The 20,566-nt window shown below is 42.3% G+C and overlaps 1 protein-coding gene across 1 annotated transcript in view; it reads left to right on the forward strand.

Annotated features, from left to right (window-relative positions):
• The window catches only part of Ser (protein serrate), a gene marked incomplete at its 5' end in the record, with an annotated part of 79,445 nt that extends 64,367 nt beyond the window's left edge, over positions 1–15,078 (forward strand). Inside the window, 6 exon segments of the mRNA XM_076192648.1 lie at positions 9,689–9,802; positions 10,372–10,599; positions 10,994–11,541; positions 11,868–12,203; positions 12,469–12,619; positions 13,331–15,078. Coding sequence (XP_076048763.1) covers positions 9,689–9,802; positions 10,372–10,599; positions 10,994–11,541; positions 11,868–12,203; positions 12,469–12,619; positions 13,331–13,929 — 1,976 coding nt within the window.
• Between the last annotated feature and the right edge of the window lie 5,488 nt (positions 15,079–20,566).

The raw sequence follows: 20,566 nt of genomic DNA on the forward strand, positions 1-20,566 counted from the left end.
CATGAGACAGAGTAAGACAGATAGAGATAGACGGAGACACGCGTCCACTCTCCCGTCTGTAATCCTTTAACTGCGGCGGTCTTACGGAGGCAAAGACGATTCAAAACCCTTTTGCGGTCGTGACGCAGAGGATCTGATCCCATCCAGTGGGTTCCAATCGCCTGTAAGGGTCTCCAAGACCGCCCGACTCTTTTTGGAGGGATTTGGAGTCAAGTGGAAGTTGGATTGGAGAGGATTTGGAGAAATTCTGGAAATGGGTGGAAGGAGGAGGCGGGGTAGGTGGGTGGAGGGGAAGTTAATCTGAAGGATAGAGGGACAGTAAGGGAGGGTGGAAGGGAGGTCTAGGGGATAGGGGGTCGATCTGAGAGATGGAGGGATAGGTAGGGAGGGTAAAGGGGAGGGTTGAGGGGGTAGGGGGGTAATCTGAAGGATAGATGGATAGGTAGGGAGGGTGAGGGGGAGGGAAGTGGGGGTCAATATGATGGGTGGAGGGATGGGTTGGGAGGGGGTGGGGGTTATCTGAAGGATGAAGGGATAGGTAGAGAGGGGGAGGGGAGGGTTGATGGAGTGGGGTAATCTTAGATATGGAGGGATAGGTAGGGAAGGTGGAGGGATGGGTTGAGGGGGAGGGAGGGTAATATGAGGGATGGAGGGATAGGTAGGGAGTGAGGGAGGTCGTCAGGGGAGATGGGGAGAGAGTTGGGGGGGATTTATATGACCCGTGCGTGGAGAGTTGGAGATGCTGGGAGGAGATAACTCACGTCAGGGGGAGGTTTGGTGGAGATAATGGAGAATATACGAAAAAAGAGTAGAAGAAGAAGAAGGAGAAAAAAAAATCGAGAGAATTCCTTTTCTTCGTTTTGCCACATCGCCTTCAAGGAATTCTTTTTCAAACTCTTACAATATCCTCCCCTATGGGCTTGTGCGTCATTGCAGTAACAGCTACAAAGTTCCCAACCCAGTTCCTGCCTTCTGTTTTCCATAAACAGGGAGATAAGATTCAACGAAACACTCCCCCCCACCCCCCACCCCCACACACCCCCAAGAGTGAGAGATAGAGTGGTAAATGCAAATCTCCCCGGCGTGGACCGTAATCCAAACAAAGATTCAAATTTGAATAATATCCAACGTCTTTTTAACGGATTAACGTTCGGTGCCTCGGATCCACTTTGCAATCAGACACGCCGGCTGGGTCAGACAGAACGAGAAAGAGAGGGATAGAGTGAGAAAAAGAGAGAGAGAGAGAGAGAGAGAGAAGGGGAGAGGAAGAGAAAAAGAGAGAGAGAGAGAGAGAGAGAGAGAGAAAAGGGGAGAGGAAGAAAAAGAGAGAGAGAGAGGGAGGGAAAGAGAGAGAAGGAGAGGTAAGTGGGATGATTTAAATTATTGGTGACTCAGGAATGAAGAATGATTCGAAGGAACGAGAAAGAGAGATTGGGTTAGAGAGAGAGAGGTGAGTGGGATGATTGGAATGATTGGTGACTCAGGAAAAGAGAATTATTCAAAAGAACGAGAGAGATTGGGGTAGAGAGAGAGAAAGAGAGAGTGAGTGGAATGACTGGAATGATTGGTGACTCAGGAAAGAGGAATGATTCGAAGAAACGAGAAAGAGGGGTAGAGAGGGAAAGAGAGAGCTAGAGAGGGAAAAAGAGAAATGAGTGGGATGATTGGAATGATTGGTGGCTCAGGAAAGAGGAATGATTCGAAGGAACGAGGAAGAGAGAGAGGTAGAGAGAAAGAGAGAGGGGGTGGGAGATAACTGGAATAAATGGTGACTCAGGAAAGAGGAATGATTCGAAGGAACGAAGAAGAGATAGAGGTAGAGAGAAAGAGAGGGGGTAAATGGAATAAATGGTGACTTAGGAAAGGAATAATTCGAAGGAAGAGAGAAAGGGGTAGAGAGAGAGGTGATTGGGATGAATGGTGACTCAGAAAAGAGGAATGATTCGAACGGATGAGAAAGAGAGAGAGAAATAGAGAGAGAGAGAGAGAGAGAGAGAGAGAGAGAGAGAGAGAGAGAGAGAGAGAGAGAGAGAAGGGGAAAAAAGAAAGAGAGGGTCTCAAACGTGCAAACTTCATCCTACATCGCCTATAGCCTGCGACTATGACTTGATAGATCGTGTGGAAAAGCCTCTGGAAAGACCGAAGACAAAAACTCCTGCTCAGGAAGCACGAAGAATCGTCGAAGTCGACTTCGGAGACTAAAGAATCAAACGTCTTCTCTTCGGAAAGTGTTCGACCAGAAGGTCTGACGTAGATAAAAAAAAAAAAAATCTGCCTCTTTTTGGAATTCTAGAAACTTTAGTTATTTCGTGTTGCTGGGTAGTTGGCTTTATAAGTCTCCAGTCTTGTGGTTTAGCAGATTTTATTTTTCGCAATTGCTTCCAAATTTCCATTTCGTTGTATGGCATTACGTTAGAAAATTTTGAATCAAACGGTTGATTAAAATTTTTGTTCTTTAAGAAATTCTTTCCATTATATGGATTTTCTAATAGCTGATTAAGATTAATTTTCCAGGTAGCCAGAATAATTTTCCTTTTTTCAATAATACATGTGTAGATGAACCCTTGCACAGTCAATAGCAGTCCATAAAAATGGAGACTGCGCGCATTACATGTAGAGTCATTTAAGTCATGAAGGTGATATGGAAAACTGTGTAGATGTTTAGATGAACCCTTGCTCAGTCAATAGCAATCCATAACACTGAGGACTGCCCGTATTACATGCAGAGCTCATTTAATTAATAAAATTTGATGTTGAAGATGATATGGAAAACATTGTGCATTCATGACAGTGGATACTGTTCTGAAAGGTCTGAAAACATGAGATCCTGTGGATTTGAACATCCTTTTTCTTGAGGAAGTTTTCAAGTATTTTTCGAAAATATATATATTTTCAAATACTCGAAATGTGCCCGCGCGCGCGCGCGCGCGCGTGTGTGTGTGTGGGGGGGGTATGTGTTTTGCGTAATCGTATTTACATAACTGTAGTATACAGGTATACGGGAAAAAACTAATGTTCGTGGGATCCCCTCTCTTACTCTCCCCTCCACATACACATTCACACACATACATACACACAAACACACACACACACACACACACACACACACACACACACACACACACACACACACACACACACACACACACACACACACACACACACACACACACACACACACACACACACACACGCACACGCAAGTACGTACACACACGCAAACACACTCAATTTATGTAGACACATACGTACGTATATAGATATTTTGTATATTTTTTGAGATTCAGTGTCTTTCCCAAAAAGTGAAGAACGGGATCATTTCTTCGTCTTATCTAACTACACACGAAATATAAACATAAACTGATAGTTATGTGAACCTTCCATACAAAATATCCTTTCATTTCTCTCCAGCACACGTCCTTCTTCTTAAATCTTTCCAAGTACTGTTTCCCTTCTCCTCTTCCTCTTCTTCCTTTTCTTCATCCTTCCTTCGCCTCGTATATCCTCCCATGCTCATATGTATTTCTTCTTTCGCTCTCCTTTGTCCTGGAACAATGTCTTTGCCTCTTTCATATTCATCCCTTTTCCTCTACAAACACTTCTTAGCACTCACTCCATCATCTTTTCGGTCTTTCCCATCCTTTCCTCCCTGTCACCTTTGAATCGTACGCATTTCCCAACAACCTGAACGCTTTCATTTTCTATACATATCTTGGCCGTCTTAGCAGTACCCTGTTCACTTGTGCCTCTACACTCACTTTTTTTTTTTTTTTTTTTACTTTTATCTTTCTATTTGATACTTTTATTTCTTAGGGTTTCAGAAAGGAGACTGCAGGAGACTATCGTAAAGCCTACCTGGGCAGTTCCATGTCCACTACCACCCTATCCATAAATTTATCTTACCATGTATACTTTTCAAACGCTTCTTTTTATGCCTCTGATGTGTGTTGTCGATCGAGATTGACTTAACATGTTGAGTGAGGAAGGTATTTCCCCTCGACTAACATTCACTTTAATCCTACTTTTCTCGGATAATCTCCCTGGAAGTGTTTACACCTGTTGCAACCTTTCTCTACTGTCTTCCAATAACACCACATAATCCGCAGACATTATTTGTTTTATCCTCTTTTTTTCTCCTATTTTTTCTTTTCTAGATTGCAATACCTTTTTGTTTTCTTCTCACTACTGCCTTCCAATAGCAACACATGATCCACAAACATTGTGCATTTTACCTTTTTTCTTTTCTTTTCTTTTCTTTTCCAGGATACGATCACTTTTCGTTCTCTGCTCACTACGGTCTTCCAATAGCACCATAATTCATAATTATCATATGTTTTACCTTTCTTTTCTTTTCTTTTCCAAACTGCATTATCTTTTTGTTTTCCTTTCACGACTGTCTTCCAATAGCACCACATAATCCACAAACATTGTGTGTTTTACATCATTTTTCTTTTCTTTATTTTATTTTATTTTCCAGACTGCATTAATTTTTGTCTTTTTCTCACTACCACTTCATACATAATCCCATACACATATATGTTAAAAATCCAAGGCGACACAGCGCATCCCTATATGTATGTATAAACATGTATAACACAAGAGCGCATACCTGTTCTACAATTTGGTACATGTGTATACACAAGCTTTTCCACGCATATTTGTTACAGTTCATCGCTTGAACACTTTTGAGGTTTTTTTCCTTTCTTCTTTGGGTCTTTATTTCACGCACATTTTCCTCCTCTATCGGTCTCCACGGAGTTCCTCTAAGGTTATCTCCCATCTTTCACACAATTTTCCAATTATCAATTCACCTTGGATTCTATTCTGCCATTACCCTCCCTCACTCTTTCAGTGGTTATTCACACTTCCCTTCACCCTTGTTTCTGTGTGTACAGTAGACAACCCCTTCAACCCCTTCAACCCCTTCAACCACTATCAGTTTATACACAACCCTTCTCCACCACCTCTCCTTCCTCTTTTCTCTCTCTTTTTCTTTTCCTCTCTCAGAGTTTTCTCACTCCTTTGCTCTCTTTCTTTCTTTTTCCCCTTTCTCTCCTCCTACATCTCTCAGATTTCTCATCCTCCTTCGCTCTCTTTCTCCCTCTTTTTCCGACTCACTCCCTTTCCTCTCTCAGATTTCTCATCCTCTTTCGCTCCCTTTCTCTCTCTATTTTTCCACTCTCTCTCCCCTTCCTCTCTCAGATATCTCTCCCTCTGTCCCTCTTTCGCTCTTTCCCTCATTTTTCCCACTTTCTCTCCCTCCTCTCTCAGATTTCTCATTATCCTTTGCTCGCTTTCTCTCTCTCATTTTCCTCTATCTCCCTTTCCTCTTTCAGATTTCTCTCTCTCTCTCCCTCCTTTGCTCTCTTTATATCTCTCCTTCTCTCTCCCCCTCCTCTCCCAGACCCAACCCTCTCCACTTTCAATGCGATGGCGCCTTTCATGGGTAATTCTTTTGGCTGAGAACAGGTGATTCTATTCGCATGAAGAGCGGATTCTGTCTTGAAGGGGCCTTGGCCCTCTGGTATTCTCTTCAAAAGGAGACTCGTTTGCTCTTGTATGGTACACGGATCTCATGTTTGGATAACTTTAGTTAGAAAGAAATAGACAGGAACGGGTTTACCAAAAAGAGTAGTTAATGAATGGAATAGACTTAGTAAATATGTAGTAAGCGCTTAAACAATTAGTTCTTTTGAGAGAATATTAGATAACCATGGATGAGGATAATAGATGGAAAGGAATATGGAACTGCCTAGTGTAGGCTATATGGCAGAGGTTCTCAACCTCTTTCCTTATGTACCTTGTTCTTATGTATTGCTGTGCTTTAACCTCCTAGAAATCCCATCACGAGTGGATCAAACCCTAGCACATCAACTATCATCAGTTTTTTTCATTTGTGGTACTGTTTGTGAACCACGGAGCCCCACAAGGAACCATTGAACCATAGGTCTCTTACAGTCTCCTTTAGAACAACATAGAGTCCAGATCCTTCCGCGGTGTTTATGTTTCTCCTGTTACAACAAACTTCATTTCAGCCTCTCCCAATCTGCTGTAATACTGTATTGCATATTTATGTTATATTTTTCCTACTTTTCTTTATTTACTTTTTTCAAGCTCATTCGTCTTGCTTTCGGAAACCACACAAAAAAATGTATCTCAATCTTATTACTTCTATTATTTTCATTTTTTTATTTACTTATTTACTTTTTCCAATCTTTGTTTTCCTACTTGTCCACAGCGAGGAAAAGAAAAAGAGAGAGACGAAAGAAAGATGGCGGAGAGAGGTTGTGTATAAACTAGCGTACGCTGTTAGAGTACGAATTCGTGCATGAATCTTCGGAGGTGAGGGCGAAGGAGAGGGGGAAATGGGGAGAGAGAGAGAAAGGGATACCTCCTCCAGTCGCCTTCCCTCATTATCATCCCATCATGGCACCAGCCCATCCCCTCCCACCTTCCACCCATCCCCTCCTACCTTCCACCCACCCCCTCCTGCTCTAAATCCACCCCGTCCTCTCCCCTCCCCCACCCTCCCACCGCTTATCGACTAAAAGCGAGACCTAATCTTGACACCATCCCATGACCTGACCTGACCTCGGCTGTAGCTACTCTCACCTCCCCCCTCCCCCCCAAAAAAAAATTGATCGCTCTCTTTTTCTCGGAGTGTGCGTGTGCACGGCTATGTACGTGTGTGTGTGTGTATGTGTGTGTGTGTGTGTGTGTGTGTGTGTGTGTGTGTGTGTGTGTGTGTGTGTGTGTGTGTGTGTGTGTGTGTGTGTGTGTGTGTGTCCGTCATCTCAAGCTTGCGTAGCTTTTTCTGATTATTTTCATCCTGTTGCAGCTCTCTCTCTTCCTCTTCGTTGTCACCATCCTTCTTCTCCGCCCCTCCTCCTCCTCTTCCTCCTCCTTCTTCTCTTGCTAATTTTCTCCATCTTCCTCTTCCTCCTTCTCTTCATTTTGCTTCTCTTCCTTTATCTCTTCGTTCCCCTCCTCCTCTTCCTCCTCCTCCTCTTCCTCCTCTTGTTACTTTTCTCCCAACTCCACCTCTTCCTCCTTTTCCATTCCTTTTGCTTCTCTTCCTGTATTTCCTAATCTTCCTCCTCCTCCTCCTCCTCCTCCTCCTCCTCCTCTTGCTACGTCTCCCTCTTCTCCTCCTCTTCAATTTTGTTTATTTTCCTATATCTCCTCGTTCTCTTCCTCTTTTTCCTCCTTCTACTCCTCCTCCTCCTCCTCTTCCTCCTCCTCCACGCTTCACTGCCCGACCACTCCTTCCTCATTTAAGTGTCCTCATCCTCCACGAGCCTCCACTGTGTCCTCCCTCCTTCTCCTCCTCCTCCCCCTCTTCCTCCTCCTCTTCCTCCTCCTCCTCTTCCTCCTCCTCTTCCTCCTCCTCTTCCTCCTCCTCCTCTTCCTCCTCCTCCTCTTCCTCCTCCTCCTCTTCCTCCTCCTTTTCCTCCTCCCCTCCTCCTCTTCCTCCTCCTCTTCCTCCTTCCTCCTCCTCTTCCTCCTCCACCTCCTCTTCCTCCACCTCCTCTTCCTCCTCCTCTTCCTCCTCTCTCCTCCTCCTCCTCCTCCTCCCCTCCCCCTCTTCTTCCTCCCCTCCTCCTCTTCCTCCTCCTCCTCCTCCTTTTCCTTCACCTTCTCTTCCCCCCCTCCTCCTCCTTTTCCTCCACCTCCTCTACCTCCTCCTCTTCCTCCTCCTCTTCCTCCTCTTCCTCTACCTTCTCCTCCTCCTCCTCCCCTCCCCCTCTTCCTCCTCCCCTCCTCCTCTTCCTCCTCCTCCTCCTCTTCCTCCTCCTCCTCCTCCTCCTCTTTTTCCTTCACCTTCTCTTCCTCCCCCTCCTCCCGCCGCGCTCTTTTTTGCTCTGTAGGAATCCCACTTCGCTTTCCTTTTCCCTCCTAATTTTTTTCTTATCGCCATTCTTCCCTCGTCTCTCTATTTTTCGTCTTATCCCATACTGACATCCCTATGAACCAGAGTCGTGCAGTATTTTAAATGTTCGGGGGGAAATTTTTATCTCTTAAAGGAATGCTGAGCCTTGTATTTGCTCTCCCCTTGATCACTTCTAGAGGATAAGAATTCCGCCAATGTGTTCCCATGCGTGTCGGAAAAGGCGAATGAGACTGCGGGTTTCATTTTCTGTGTGTTTGTGTGTGTGTGTGTGTTTGTGTGTGTGTGTGGGTGTGGGTGTGGGTGTGTGTGTGTGTGAGTGTGTGTGTGTTGTGTGTGTGTGTGTGTGTGTGTGTGTGTGTGTGTGTGTGTGTGTGTGTGTGTGTGTGTGTGTGTGTGTGTGTGTGTGTGTGTGTTTGCGTGTGTGTGTGTGTGTGTGTGTGGATGTGTGTGTGTGTGTGTGTGTGCGTGCGTGTGTGTGTGTGTGTGTGTGTGTGTGTGTTTGTATGTGTGAGTACTCGCGCACGGAAACGAAAAATCAGGTACATAAACCAATGAATATATAATAACAACGAAGAAAAATAAATAAATGAATTAATAAAAAAAGGTGTGGTTGTAGCGGAGTGAAAGCGTTCTCATCATTACTCGCCGTCAACATTACTCGCCCAATCTCGCCCACTCTCACCCACTCTCACCCACTCTAGTCACTCTCGCCCCCACTCTCCCCCACTCTCGCCCCCAACTCTCACCCTTACTCTCTCCCGTAAGCAGCCTTCCGTCCGGAACCGCATACAGGTGCATTGTTACATGTAACACTCACACATACATACATACATACATACATACATACATACATACATACATACATACATACATACATACATACATACACATGCATTCACACACATACATGAATATATACACACACATACACGCACACACGTGCATACACGCGCACAAAAAGAGAGAGATAGAGAGAGAGAGACGCTTTTCCGTATAACTACATATTACATTATTTAGTAGTTGTAGTAATAGTAATAGAAGATAGTAATATTAGTAATATGTAGTAATAATGGTAATAACATAAGTAATGGTAACACATCATTAACCTACAAGCGAGTTGAATGTTCTAACCTATTGTTAAGATAATCCGAATATCCCACTATTAGAGAAAAGAAAGTTGTTCGAAGATACGTATATAACGATCACTGTCTGTGATCCTCTTCAGCGTTAACCTCTTAATCATCCGTTGGCACTCTCCCTCTCTTTTCATATGGCTCCCCCACCCCCTCTCTCTCTGGCACTGGCAACACCATTCTATTAATTTCGGTGGCATCCTTGCTTCCCCTTGGGAGCTGAGATGGTTGAAACGACCTCGAGCCATTGTTTGGTCAGCTAGTGTCCGCAGCTGTCGTATTATGTATCTACGGATCTATTCTTACGAGCTGACAGATCAGCATTTGTAAACATAAACGTGTATTTATTCTCACGGGCCTGTGTACAAGTGTATATACGTACTTTTGTGTGTGTGTTTGTGTGTCTGACTGTCTTTGTGCACTTGCGTGTATGATTGCTTTTATGTTTGCCTGTCTGTCGGCGTGACTGTCTGCCTGTTTACCTAAATACAGTAAACAGAAAAGGGCAACACTCGTGAGGTCCTGCCTCTTACTGTACACTTATCATACCTAGTATAGAATTCACGTATGATTCTAAGTTTAGCTGTCACCTTATTCTCAATTATCATATTTAATGTGTGCGTGTATGCATACATCTGATTTACTTCTTTTCTCTCCACAACAGACATCAATGACTGTGCCTCTTCGCCCTGTCTCAACGGAGGAACCTGTATGGATCTTGTCAGTGGCTTCCAGTGTGTCTGTGACCACGGCTGGGAAGGCGCCCTTTGTGATCACAGTAAGTAGATATTGCGTGATATGGTCCATAGGGGTCTCACATAGTCCATAAGGTATGGGATGAAAAAAGGGACGAGGGGAAGAAGGGGAGTGGGAAGTGTCATGTTAAAGTTTCTCTCTTTCTCTCTCTTCCTTTCTCTCTCACTCACTCACTCATGCTGTTCTTATCTTTCATGACAGTCCTCGGACTCTCCATGACAAAAAAATAAATAAATAAACGAAAATATATATATATACATAATATATATATATATATACATATATATATATATATATACATGTATATATATATATGTATATATATATGTATATATATATGTATATATGTATATATATATGTACATATATATATATATATATCCATGAACGATAAAACAATCACTGTCCATGAACCAAAAAATCATAATTACTTCGAATCTTATCCTTGGACTTTGCATGAAAAAAGTAACACACCCTTGCTATCCATTAACAAAGAAACATAGTCCTTACACATGAACGAGAAAAAATAGCACACATTTGATAACAATGAACCTCAAAAAATATACATATATATATTTATCCCCGCAACAGACGTGGACGACTGCGCCGCGCTTCCGTGCCGTAACAATGGTACGTGTTCGGATGGAATCAACGATTTCACGTGCTCCTGCGTGACACCCTGGAAGGGCCGCACGTGCACTTCCACCACGTCATACTGTGACAACTCCACGTGCCACCACGAGGGCACATGTGTCGACCTTGGAAATGGGTTCGTCTGTCGGTGTCCTTCGGGTTGGAAGGGAATTACCTGCCAAACACGTAAGTGATAAGGTCGTTATTTTTTTAGTCTTCATTGGGGTGATGGACCATGTGGGTTTTGGATCTGAATGTAGCAAGCTCCGGCGAGTGACTTGTGTATATTTTGTTTTTGGCTTTTGTTAGTCGGTTTTATTCATCATAGGGATACTTCAGGGTGTATTTATTAATCTATATTATTTTTATTTATTTTTATTAATATTGTATAATTGTTGATTTATTTTTAGACTTATCTCCAGGAAAAAAAAAAAAAAAAAAAAAAAAAAAATTATCGTCTAAAATACTTTTGTTCTGCTTGCCCTATTTAGAAATTTCTCCTTTACCACCTCTTCGGTGGGATTTTGTCCCCGAGGATAGAGGCTCTGGTTATTCACATATACGGTTTTTCCATTCCCAGCGGAGTTCCTGGCCTGCGAATCCTCACCATGCTCCAACGGCGCCACCTGCGTCAATACCGGGGACTCGTTCACGTGCATCTGCCCGGACGGTTGGGACGGAGTGACCTGTCAGAACAACATCAACGACTGCGCGCCTCACCCATGCTACAACGGCGGACGGTGCGTGGACGGTGTCAACTGGCGAGTCTGCGAATGTGCCCCCGGGTTCACAGGACCCGACTGCCGGGTCAACATCAATGAGTGCTCCTCCTCCCCCTGCACCTTCGGCAGCACCTGCATCGACGGCGTAGGGGCCTTCAGGTGTCTCTGTCCTCCCGGAAGAACCGGACAGAGGTGCGAGCATGTGGAAGGCGTTCTGGCGCCGACGGCGGCGCCAGCGCACGCTTGTACCTGGAAAGGTCAACTTCGGCCTCACGGCGCCGTCTGGAGGGACGCTTGCAACTCATGCCATTGCAAGGACGGGGTCACCTCCTGCTCGAGTGTCTGGTGTGGACCCCCGAACTGCCTCCAGCATGATCCGGATCGTTACCCCTGCAGGCAGCTCGAGGTGAGATCCCGTTGTCGGGTTGTGGGTTTGGTGTGAATGTGAAGGTACCGCTGTGTCTTTTCGTTTAATACGTGTAAATGCGGAAACGTAAATGTATATTTGAACGCTATCGTATGGATGAGGCTGTAGATGTTTGTGTACAGATGTGGGTGTGATGTGGATGTTAGTGAGGTTTTGTGTGCGTGAGAGAGAGAGAGAGAGAGAGAGAGAGAGAACAGGAGAGTACATACTTATAACATTCAGTGCATACATGCCCTGAGAATACAAAACCATCATCTCATACACAGTGCAATCCTTCATTGTATCTCCCTTTACTCCGGTACCAGGTCTGTGTGCCGGGACCTCTCGAGTGGTGCCTCTCCCCGCCCTGCACCCCGTGGGGGGAGTGCCGGGCGCTTAGTGTTGGCAGCCAGCAGGTCGCTCCCCCTCGGAACCCGGGCCCCGCGAACTGCATACCAAACAGCGCGAGCTTGGACAACACCTGCGCCCGGCTGACTCTCCTCCTAGAGATACCCCGGCTTCCGACGGGGGCGCGGGTGCAGTCCGTGTGCGAGGGTCTCCGCGCTGCCTGGGCCGACCGGAACGTCAACAGCAACACGACGCCTCCGGTCATCCTCTGTGGGCTCGTTCTCGGGAACAACGATACGCTCGAAGTCACACTGGTACGTATCCACACACACACCTTTCAGTATAACCTTTCGACGCGAAGCTTTGAACACGGGTCCCAAGCGTTACCACCTCGCACGCTCAGAGGGACCCGCGTTCGAAGCTTCGCGACAGCCAGGCTTGATAATTTGAATTACATCGCTGCTGCTAGTGTTTTTTTTTTTGTTTTTTTGTATAATATGATGAATGTTTTCGGTGATATTTCGTCTCGACTGTACAGCTCATAGTAATGAGGTTATCCCCTTTCCTTGTTCTGCGCAGTCGTACCCCAAAAGTAACGTCCGTGGTGACATCAGCGAGGCTGCCAAGACTCTAGGCGAACTCGTCAGCCGCAAACTGACCCCGGTGCCGGCACTGGCAGCCGTCATCGAGGTCAAGGTGGAGACGACAGTGACCAGTGATGATAGAGCAGGTAGGTGGACGCGCAATGTCGGGTGGTTGTCGTTGCTCATGTTCGTACTTTCGATCTTGTAAAGTAACACTGAACTTTAGTATATGTACATTAGTCTGCACACACACACACACACACACACACACACACACACACACACACACACACACACACACACACACACACACACACACACACACACATAGGTTAAAGTTCTCGCCTGCCACTACGGCGGTCCGGGTTCGACTCCCGCCCCGAGCTGAAATAATTTCAGTATCGCTGCGCTGCGGGGTGTTACTCCAACTCTCTTGGGCGAGGAGATGGGTATGTGTGTGCGTGTAAGGTCACAGTATTACCCATAGATCAGTCATACGAGACCTGAACTCTCATCCGGGAGATTAATAACTGTCGATCACGATTCCAACACGTGATCCAAGAACATGGTGGTGAATCACACATACACACACGCACACACACACACAAACACACACACACACACACACACACACACACACACACACACACACACACACACACACACACACACACACACACACACACACACACACACACACACACGATACTAGATATGATAAATTGGAGAATAGATGGCACAAAGAGTGTTACTCATTTCCTGTGCACAGTACCACAATAAAGTAAGTATAATTATGTTAACACACAGACTACTTCATTTTTGGATTTGTTAAGAAGGATTATGTTTGTTTTTTGCAGGCACTGCAAGTGGGGTACTGGCAGCCATCACTGTCGTTCTTGTGGTCCTGGTGGTCGTGGTCTTGGCTGCACTGGGCTACTGGCACTGCCGGCGGCGACACCTGGCGGCCAACCGACACGGTTACCCGACGCACACCTCCCGACACAAGCTCTCCGAGGACACCCACGCCGAGAAGTCCAATAACGAGAACGAGGAGAAGTTGTGGAGGTATCATAACCCCTTGAAGGAAGCTTCGTGCAACTTAGAGGCCGAGATCAACGAGCCCTCCTGTTCCACCAGGATGTCCCCACACGGACCTGGAGACCCTGTGGCCAGCAAGGTCCCCCCTTTAGGGCCTTTTGCTCCCGGGAACCCGACTGGGATGAAGAGCAGCTCGACCCACGTGACCCTCGCCTCTCCCGAGACGGAGCTCAGTGACGTCGAGTCGCCAACTCACATCCCACACGCCATCCGCAAGGTGCAGAACATCGATGCTGAGCGGAACATGGCGCCCCCGGAAGACCACGCCTGCAAGAACCTGCCCAAGGAGATTAACCTAAAATCCTTACCCAATAGGACGCTTGAGAAGGAGCAGGTGACAAGTGAAGTGGTTGTATAGTGACAGTGGTGGTGATGTGCCTACTTCGAGAACGGGACTTCGGGAGAGGAACCTTCTTCTTGGGGAGGTCCCTCGAGGTTCTGTTCCGCGCCGTCAGCCTTAACGACGCCGTCCGGGGCTGTTGTCCCTAGACAGCGTCCTTTTTTTAAATTCTTCAGGAACCTTAAGATTCTCTTCCTTCCCAGGGGAGGAAGACGTGTCCCCAGGAGGACTTAGAGTCCGAGTTCGACTCCGAAGTGTGTCTGGCTGAGGAACTTTGAACATTCGTGACGTCACGCGAAGGATGTGTTTAGTCGTGTTTGTACGAAAATATACACAGAAAAAGAAGAAAAATAAAAGGAGGAAAAAAAATAAGATAAAGGAGGAGGGCTATCCTCGGAAAGAAGTTTTCATGTTGATAATGAAAATAATGATGATGATGACGATGATGTCGATGATGAGGATGATGATATAATGAAAGTACTTCTCTCACTGCCTTTACGACTGTGACCTGTGTTCAGAACCCGGTAAGGGTGTTCGCCATTGGACTCCTAGTGGTCCCTACTTCGCACAAATCCCTCCTCACCGGTCTTGTCGCCAGGCGACTTTATTCAGCTAAGGGGTGAACCCTGGACTGGAAAAGGCTCTTAGAAAGTCGAGTTCTCTTGGGACGGCGACCTCCTCTTTGTTAGTGAATATACCACAGATGGATAAGGTTATCTAAAGGCACTTGGATCACAAGTGTGTGGTTAATGGTTTCAGGAGGAACAGCCTGAAGGAGATCTTGCCGAAGTTTTTCGCAGTAACTCCACAGTTCCTGGTGCTGTGGCTCGCGAACTGGACGCCTCCACCAGGCCACGCCCCACACAGCTTCTGGAGTTTCTTGAGTAGAGTATCCTCTCCCGTGACTAAAGTCGTCAGGCCATAGGCAAAGCCCACCCCCACAACCTCCGGTGAATCTATGAAACCTGTGAAGAAGCTTCAGCAGCCTGAATTGACACTTGTTAATCTCCCAGGAACGATTTTTTTTTTCGGATGATGATGATGATGACGATGTCTCCCCTTCCCCAGGGGATTGAACCGGGAGTATTTTCCATAGTATCTCAGTATTTTCATTAAGCCCAGTGAGGCAGAGGTGAGCTTCAGTATTGTCTATACACTTCATTCAGATTAAGTAGTATATATATGTGTATATATATATATATATATATATATATAAATGTATATATAATCATATATATATGATATATGTATATACATATTTATAAATATATATATGTATATATATATATACATATATATATAAATGTATATATAATCATATATATATATGATATATGTATATACATATATATAAATATATATACATATGTGTATATATATATATATGAAATATGTATATATATACATATATGTATGTATATATAATATATATATATATATATATATATATATATATATATATATATATATATATATATATATACACACACACTGGCCAATGTCTAGAGCATGGCGTTGTATACATGTGTGTTTGCGTACGTGTGTACACCAATGTCCTTACGCGTGTAATGTTTACATGTATTAATTAGTATGGGAATAGGTGTTGGGGTATTACAGAATGTCTGAAAGAGAGAGAATTTATAAAAGGAAAAGAAATATTATAGAATAAATAATAATAACTGAGGATGTGCAAATAAAAAAGGGACTGGGGTACATAGAGAGAAAGAGAGAAAGAGAGCGAGATAGACAAACACAGGTGGTCAGATTGAAATACCCCCAGAAAAGGAAGAGGAGGAGGAACTGGTAGAGGAGGAGGAGGAACTGGTGGAGGAGAGGAGGGAGAGGTGACACGCCCACGGCCTTATTTTGGTGTTTTTACAAATGGAACTATTTTGTATCTTGACTTTGTATTTACTTATAATGCTAAAAAAAAAAATCTTTTGTACTTAAGATGTAAGGGCAGATTTCGTGATGTCCTTTGTAAATAAGAGATAAAAATAAAATAAATAATTTAAAAAAAATGAGATGATCAGCCTATGGTATGAGCACAATATCAAGGAAGACTGACTATTTCTTCTCTTTTTTTTTATGTTTGGTATATTGTATGAAGATTTTATGAATATTGTTATGGCTGATTCCACCCTTTTTTTTAATACATTTGTTGTATATATATATAAATGAAGCTTTTTTTTTTTTTGTCTGACCTTATTCATCTCGGTCATAAGGATAGTTTTTCTGTGTCATACGATACTCTCTATTTTCCCCCTTTCTATCTTTCTTTCTATATCTATCAATCAATATTTTTTTTTCTTTATCTCATGATGTTTTTTTATTTTATTTTTTGGTTTATTTTTTATAATATCAGATCTGATCTTGGTGTAGAAAACTGTGATATTAAGTGTATATATTTGTAATAGAATTTTGTGTTTTTGTAAATATAGAGATGGAAAGAGAAATATCGTGTTTTATTATCACAAATGGTAAAAAATAGTGCTGAATCACAATTACTTGCCTATATGTGTACATACGCATAAACAAGTGTGCACCTATGTAAGCACATACAGTATACACATTTGCATACTTGTACTGAGTATGGAGGCTACACGTATATATCCTCATATGTATATGTACACACACCAATTATTTTTTATTAATTCCTAAATCTAACCGTAATTACAAAGGGGGAGCATGCCGACAGGAGACCTTTTGGTCCATATCTAGGTCAGATGCAAAAAAATGATAATAATGATAAATAAATAAACAAATAAATAAATGAATATATAAAAACTATAATAATGTAAATAATAATAAATAAAATACATAAATGAATGTATAGATATGGTTGAATAATAAACTTACAGGTAAATAGTAAATAATGATAAATTGACATATAACTAATAATAAATGAGAATCAAGCAAATGATAATAATTAAACAGACAAATGATGACAAAACAAATAAACAAATAATATAAAATAAATGACAGTTATTACAGCATCTTGCTTAGGTTCTTAAAGCCTCGAACTGAGCTACATTGCACTGACTCTGCAGGAAGTTTATTCCATTCATTAACTACACGGTTGGCGAAGTTGTTTCTACCCACTTCCAAATTAAATCTATTTCCGGACAGTTTGAGACCATTGTTGTGTTTTGCATTGACCCTACAAAAAATAACAAGATAACAATAAAATATAATGAATAGAAAAATATAAATGAAGATTAAATCTAATCTACCTTGGTAAGTGTTCGAGGTGGGGGGGGAGGGGGAGCGGATGGAGGAGGTAAGGGAGGGAGACTGGGGAGTGGGTGGGTGAATGTGGGAGAAGGTAAAAGGGGTGCTGGGTGAGGAAGTGAGGTGTGCGGGGGGAATATTTGATTCTGAAGCTGGTGGCCCAAGAGCTGCTGTCACAAATCATACATTACTATACAGTGAAGTTCAGCTTATCACAAAAATATATCATATACAAAGTATTTATGATTGTCAAATTTGTAATAAAGCAAAGGGTTTCTCTTCATCAACCTTTTATTATTATTATTTTATTTACTTTTTTTTTTGGCGGGCTGAGAGCGTGGGTGGATGTGAAAAATAAATTATCAAGTGTATTGCGATCAACTGCCTTGTTACACTGGAAATTGTATTGTGGTGTACAGCGAACAAAAACTTCCTTTGGTGGCTACTATAGCGTGAGGTCTACCACACTATAGCGTGAGGTCTACCACACTATAGCGTGAGGTCTACCACACTATAGCGTGAGGTCTACCACACTATAGCGTGAGATCTACCTCCCATTAACACTATAGCGTGAGGTCTACCATTTCCAAACAATTATTTTAGCGATAAGCACGTATTTTGTACTTGTCCTAGGAATGACCTAGATAATTTTTAATTGGATTTCTAATTACATTCATAAGGAAAAAAGGTAAAAATAAACATGTTATCATATATTTCCATACATTTATTCTAGCGATACACACTTGGTACATCTTCTAAGAATGACACAAATAACTTAGGTTAGGTTAGGTTAGGTCAGGTCACGCTTTTTATGTATTTGGGCAGGTCACATGTTTGATGGACGCGTACGGGGAGCGTCCCGGAGGAACGCGGGTCACGCGGTTATAGACCCAAAGCTGCACCTGGGTAGGCGACATATGGCGGTTGACTTCTCGCTATGGTAGCACCCTTTCTTTTTTATCGATAATTAATCAAATTAATATTTCATTGGTATGACACAAGGAGGCTCATGGTAAAGATGGATAATCTATGTCAGTGATTCTCAACCTTTTTCACTACATTCCTCCTTTCATGAGATGATTATGAAATGTTGATGAGGAAAACCCTTTGTTGTGTTACAAAGTTAACAATCATCTTACATTTCCTCTGCTAGGAGAGAGTGATGTTTTTCTCTTTATTCAGATTCTTCACATTATATAGAAATGTATAATTTGTAATAGCAAGCCATGGTCCCCCTAAATTCTTGGTACATTTATAAATAAGCAAGATGTATCATAAAGTTGGTGAAAAAGAAAAGAAAAAAGAAAAGAAAACATGGTAGCATCGCTGTGGAAAGTGTACCAGACGTGACGTCATGTCTGGCCACGCTTTGGCCAAATACATTCATTCAAGTCGCATTGGAGTGAGTGATAACAGTGAAGTGGTCTCTTGATCAATAATTGATAGAAATGTCACTATATATACATCAGACTTGTATATTTCTTCTTAGGCTGCATGCATGTACTTGTATACTGCATTTTGAAATAATAAATAGTGCTCTGCCGTGGCTCGGGAAAGTAATAAATCATGAATTCAAGGACAAATCATCGTTTTCTCTGAGCCAGCGGCCATGAGAAAAGGTAAGTGAACAACTTTGAAATTATTCGTTAAATTTTGGTCAACTGAAAACCGTTATATTAATAAAACCAAAAAGCGTATATCAAAGTAAACGTTGGTTATGTCACCTTTTAGATGATATTTAAAATTTTGATTATATTTTTCCATGAAAAACACGGTATTATGAACGCTAAATTAGCAACGCTAACAATTTAATGCTTCCACTAACCATTCATTTAAATTGCGAAAAGGTTGTATACACAAAGCTACTGATCATGGAATACAGCTACTAAATCACCTTTCATGCTGCATGATTAAGCTGTCCATAGGTTTACATGTGCATGATAAATCATGAAAGACAGGATTAATATACTAGTTACTGAAATTCACAGGAAGATCCTCGCAAAATAACTGATACCTACCACAAACTGATGAATTTAAATTATTTTTAATTTGGTCCCGCGAATATTTCTATTTCAATCGCTAAATTTACTTCAACTTTGTATCGTTTAATCATTCTCTTTCATATTTGTTTCATTATGAAGTCAGGACTTGATAGTTCCTGGTCCACCCCCCTAGCCCGCTAGTAACATTTTACATAGATAATTTTTGACTGAGCGATTTAGAAAATTATTCAGTTAAACCAACACAACAAGAGCGCGAGATTGTCCACAAGTATAGAAGCGCTGGTAATCTAGAGTCTATAAATATAATAATAGTAAAAGAAAAAATTCAAACTGTTTCCCTGTCGGCTGTTATTCTTGGCTCCGCCTACCGACAGCTGCTATTGGTCGAGCAGATTGGGGTGGGGAAAATTTTAAAATTGCCTCGTTTGGAGCACAGTTATATTCATTACTATCGTCATTATCATCAATATTATTATAACTATTATTATTATTGTTGTTGTTGTTGTTCGTCAGTAGGAATATTGTTGTTATTGCTATTACTATTATTGTTATAATTATTGTTTGTCTTATGTTTGTCAATTTCTTATAAGAACGAAGAAGAAATAAAAAAGTTCTTAACCTAGTGCTCGTAGTGTTTTAGACGGTGCTCCCCATAAATCCTTAAAATAGTGCTTGTGAAATTCCAAAAACAGACTCGCGCGAACAAGACTTGCGAGTTCCTCTGAATTTTATCTCTTGGCATAACACGATGACTAATCAAAACAAGTTTTCCGTCATAATCAAATATGGTAAACAATTGACCGTCGTTTCCTAATCGATCAGTATCAGTCAGGGTTGCCACTTTGGATATTTTATATCCAGATCTAGAGTGTTTTCACAGCATCTAGAATTCTAGATATAAATTTGGTCATTTGACATTGGATGTAAATATGGTGGATTTTGAAATAAACTTAGATATTTCTAGACATTTTTCAAATGTTTCGCCAATATTTATTGTTATCGTATTAGATTAGTATTTACTGGGTTTTGAATACTGTATACATATATCAGTTACAAATACTTCACATTAGAAATATTAAATAACACATTTTGTAACGAGTTTAACAAAATATTTTTGATCACTTGTGTAAACATAGAAGCGTTTTTGCCGCTAGTAGTATACTGGAAACGACTAAAAATATTTTCACAAGTCTGATGACTCAATCGCCCTGCAGCATTGGAATTGGCACCCGATGCACTGAGATCTGACCGTTAGGGCGGAGCACTGGGAGTTCCCCTGTGGTGCCACATATAATCATTTTATAATTTTATTTTATTATATAATTCTATTTTATAATTTTATAATGTTGCCTCATATGATTATATTATAATTTTTTGTCACACACCACCACTGAGGTAAAAATCAAAGCAATGTTTTCTAT

This window comes from Oratosquilla oratoria, chromosome 11 (genome assembly GCF_046742065.1).
Source record: "Oratosquilla oratoria isolate Oo_2021 chromosome 11, ASM4674206v1, whole genome shotgun sequence".
Classification (NCBI taxonomy): Eukaryota; Metazoa; Arthropoda; class Malacostraca; order Stomatopoda; family Squillidae; genus Oratosquilla; species Oratosquilla oratoria.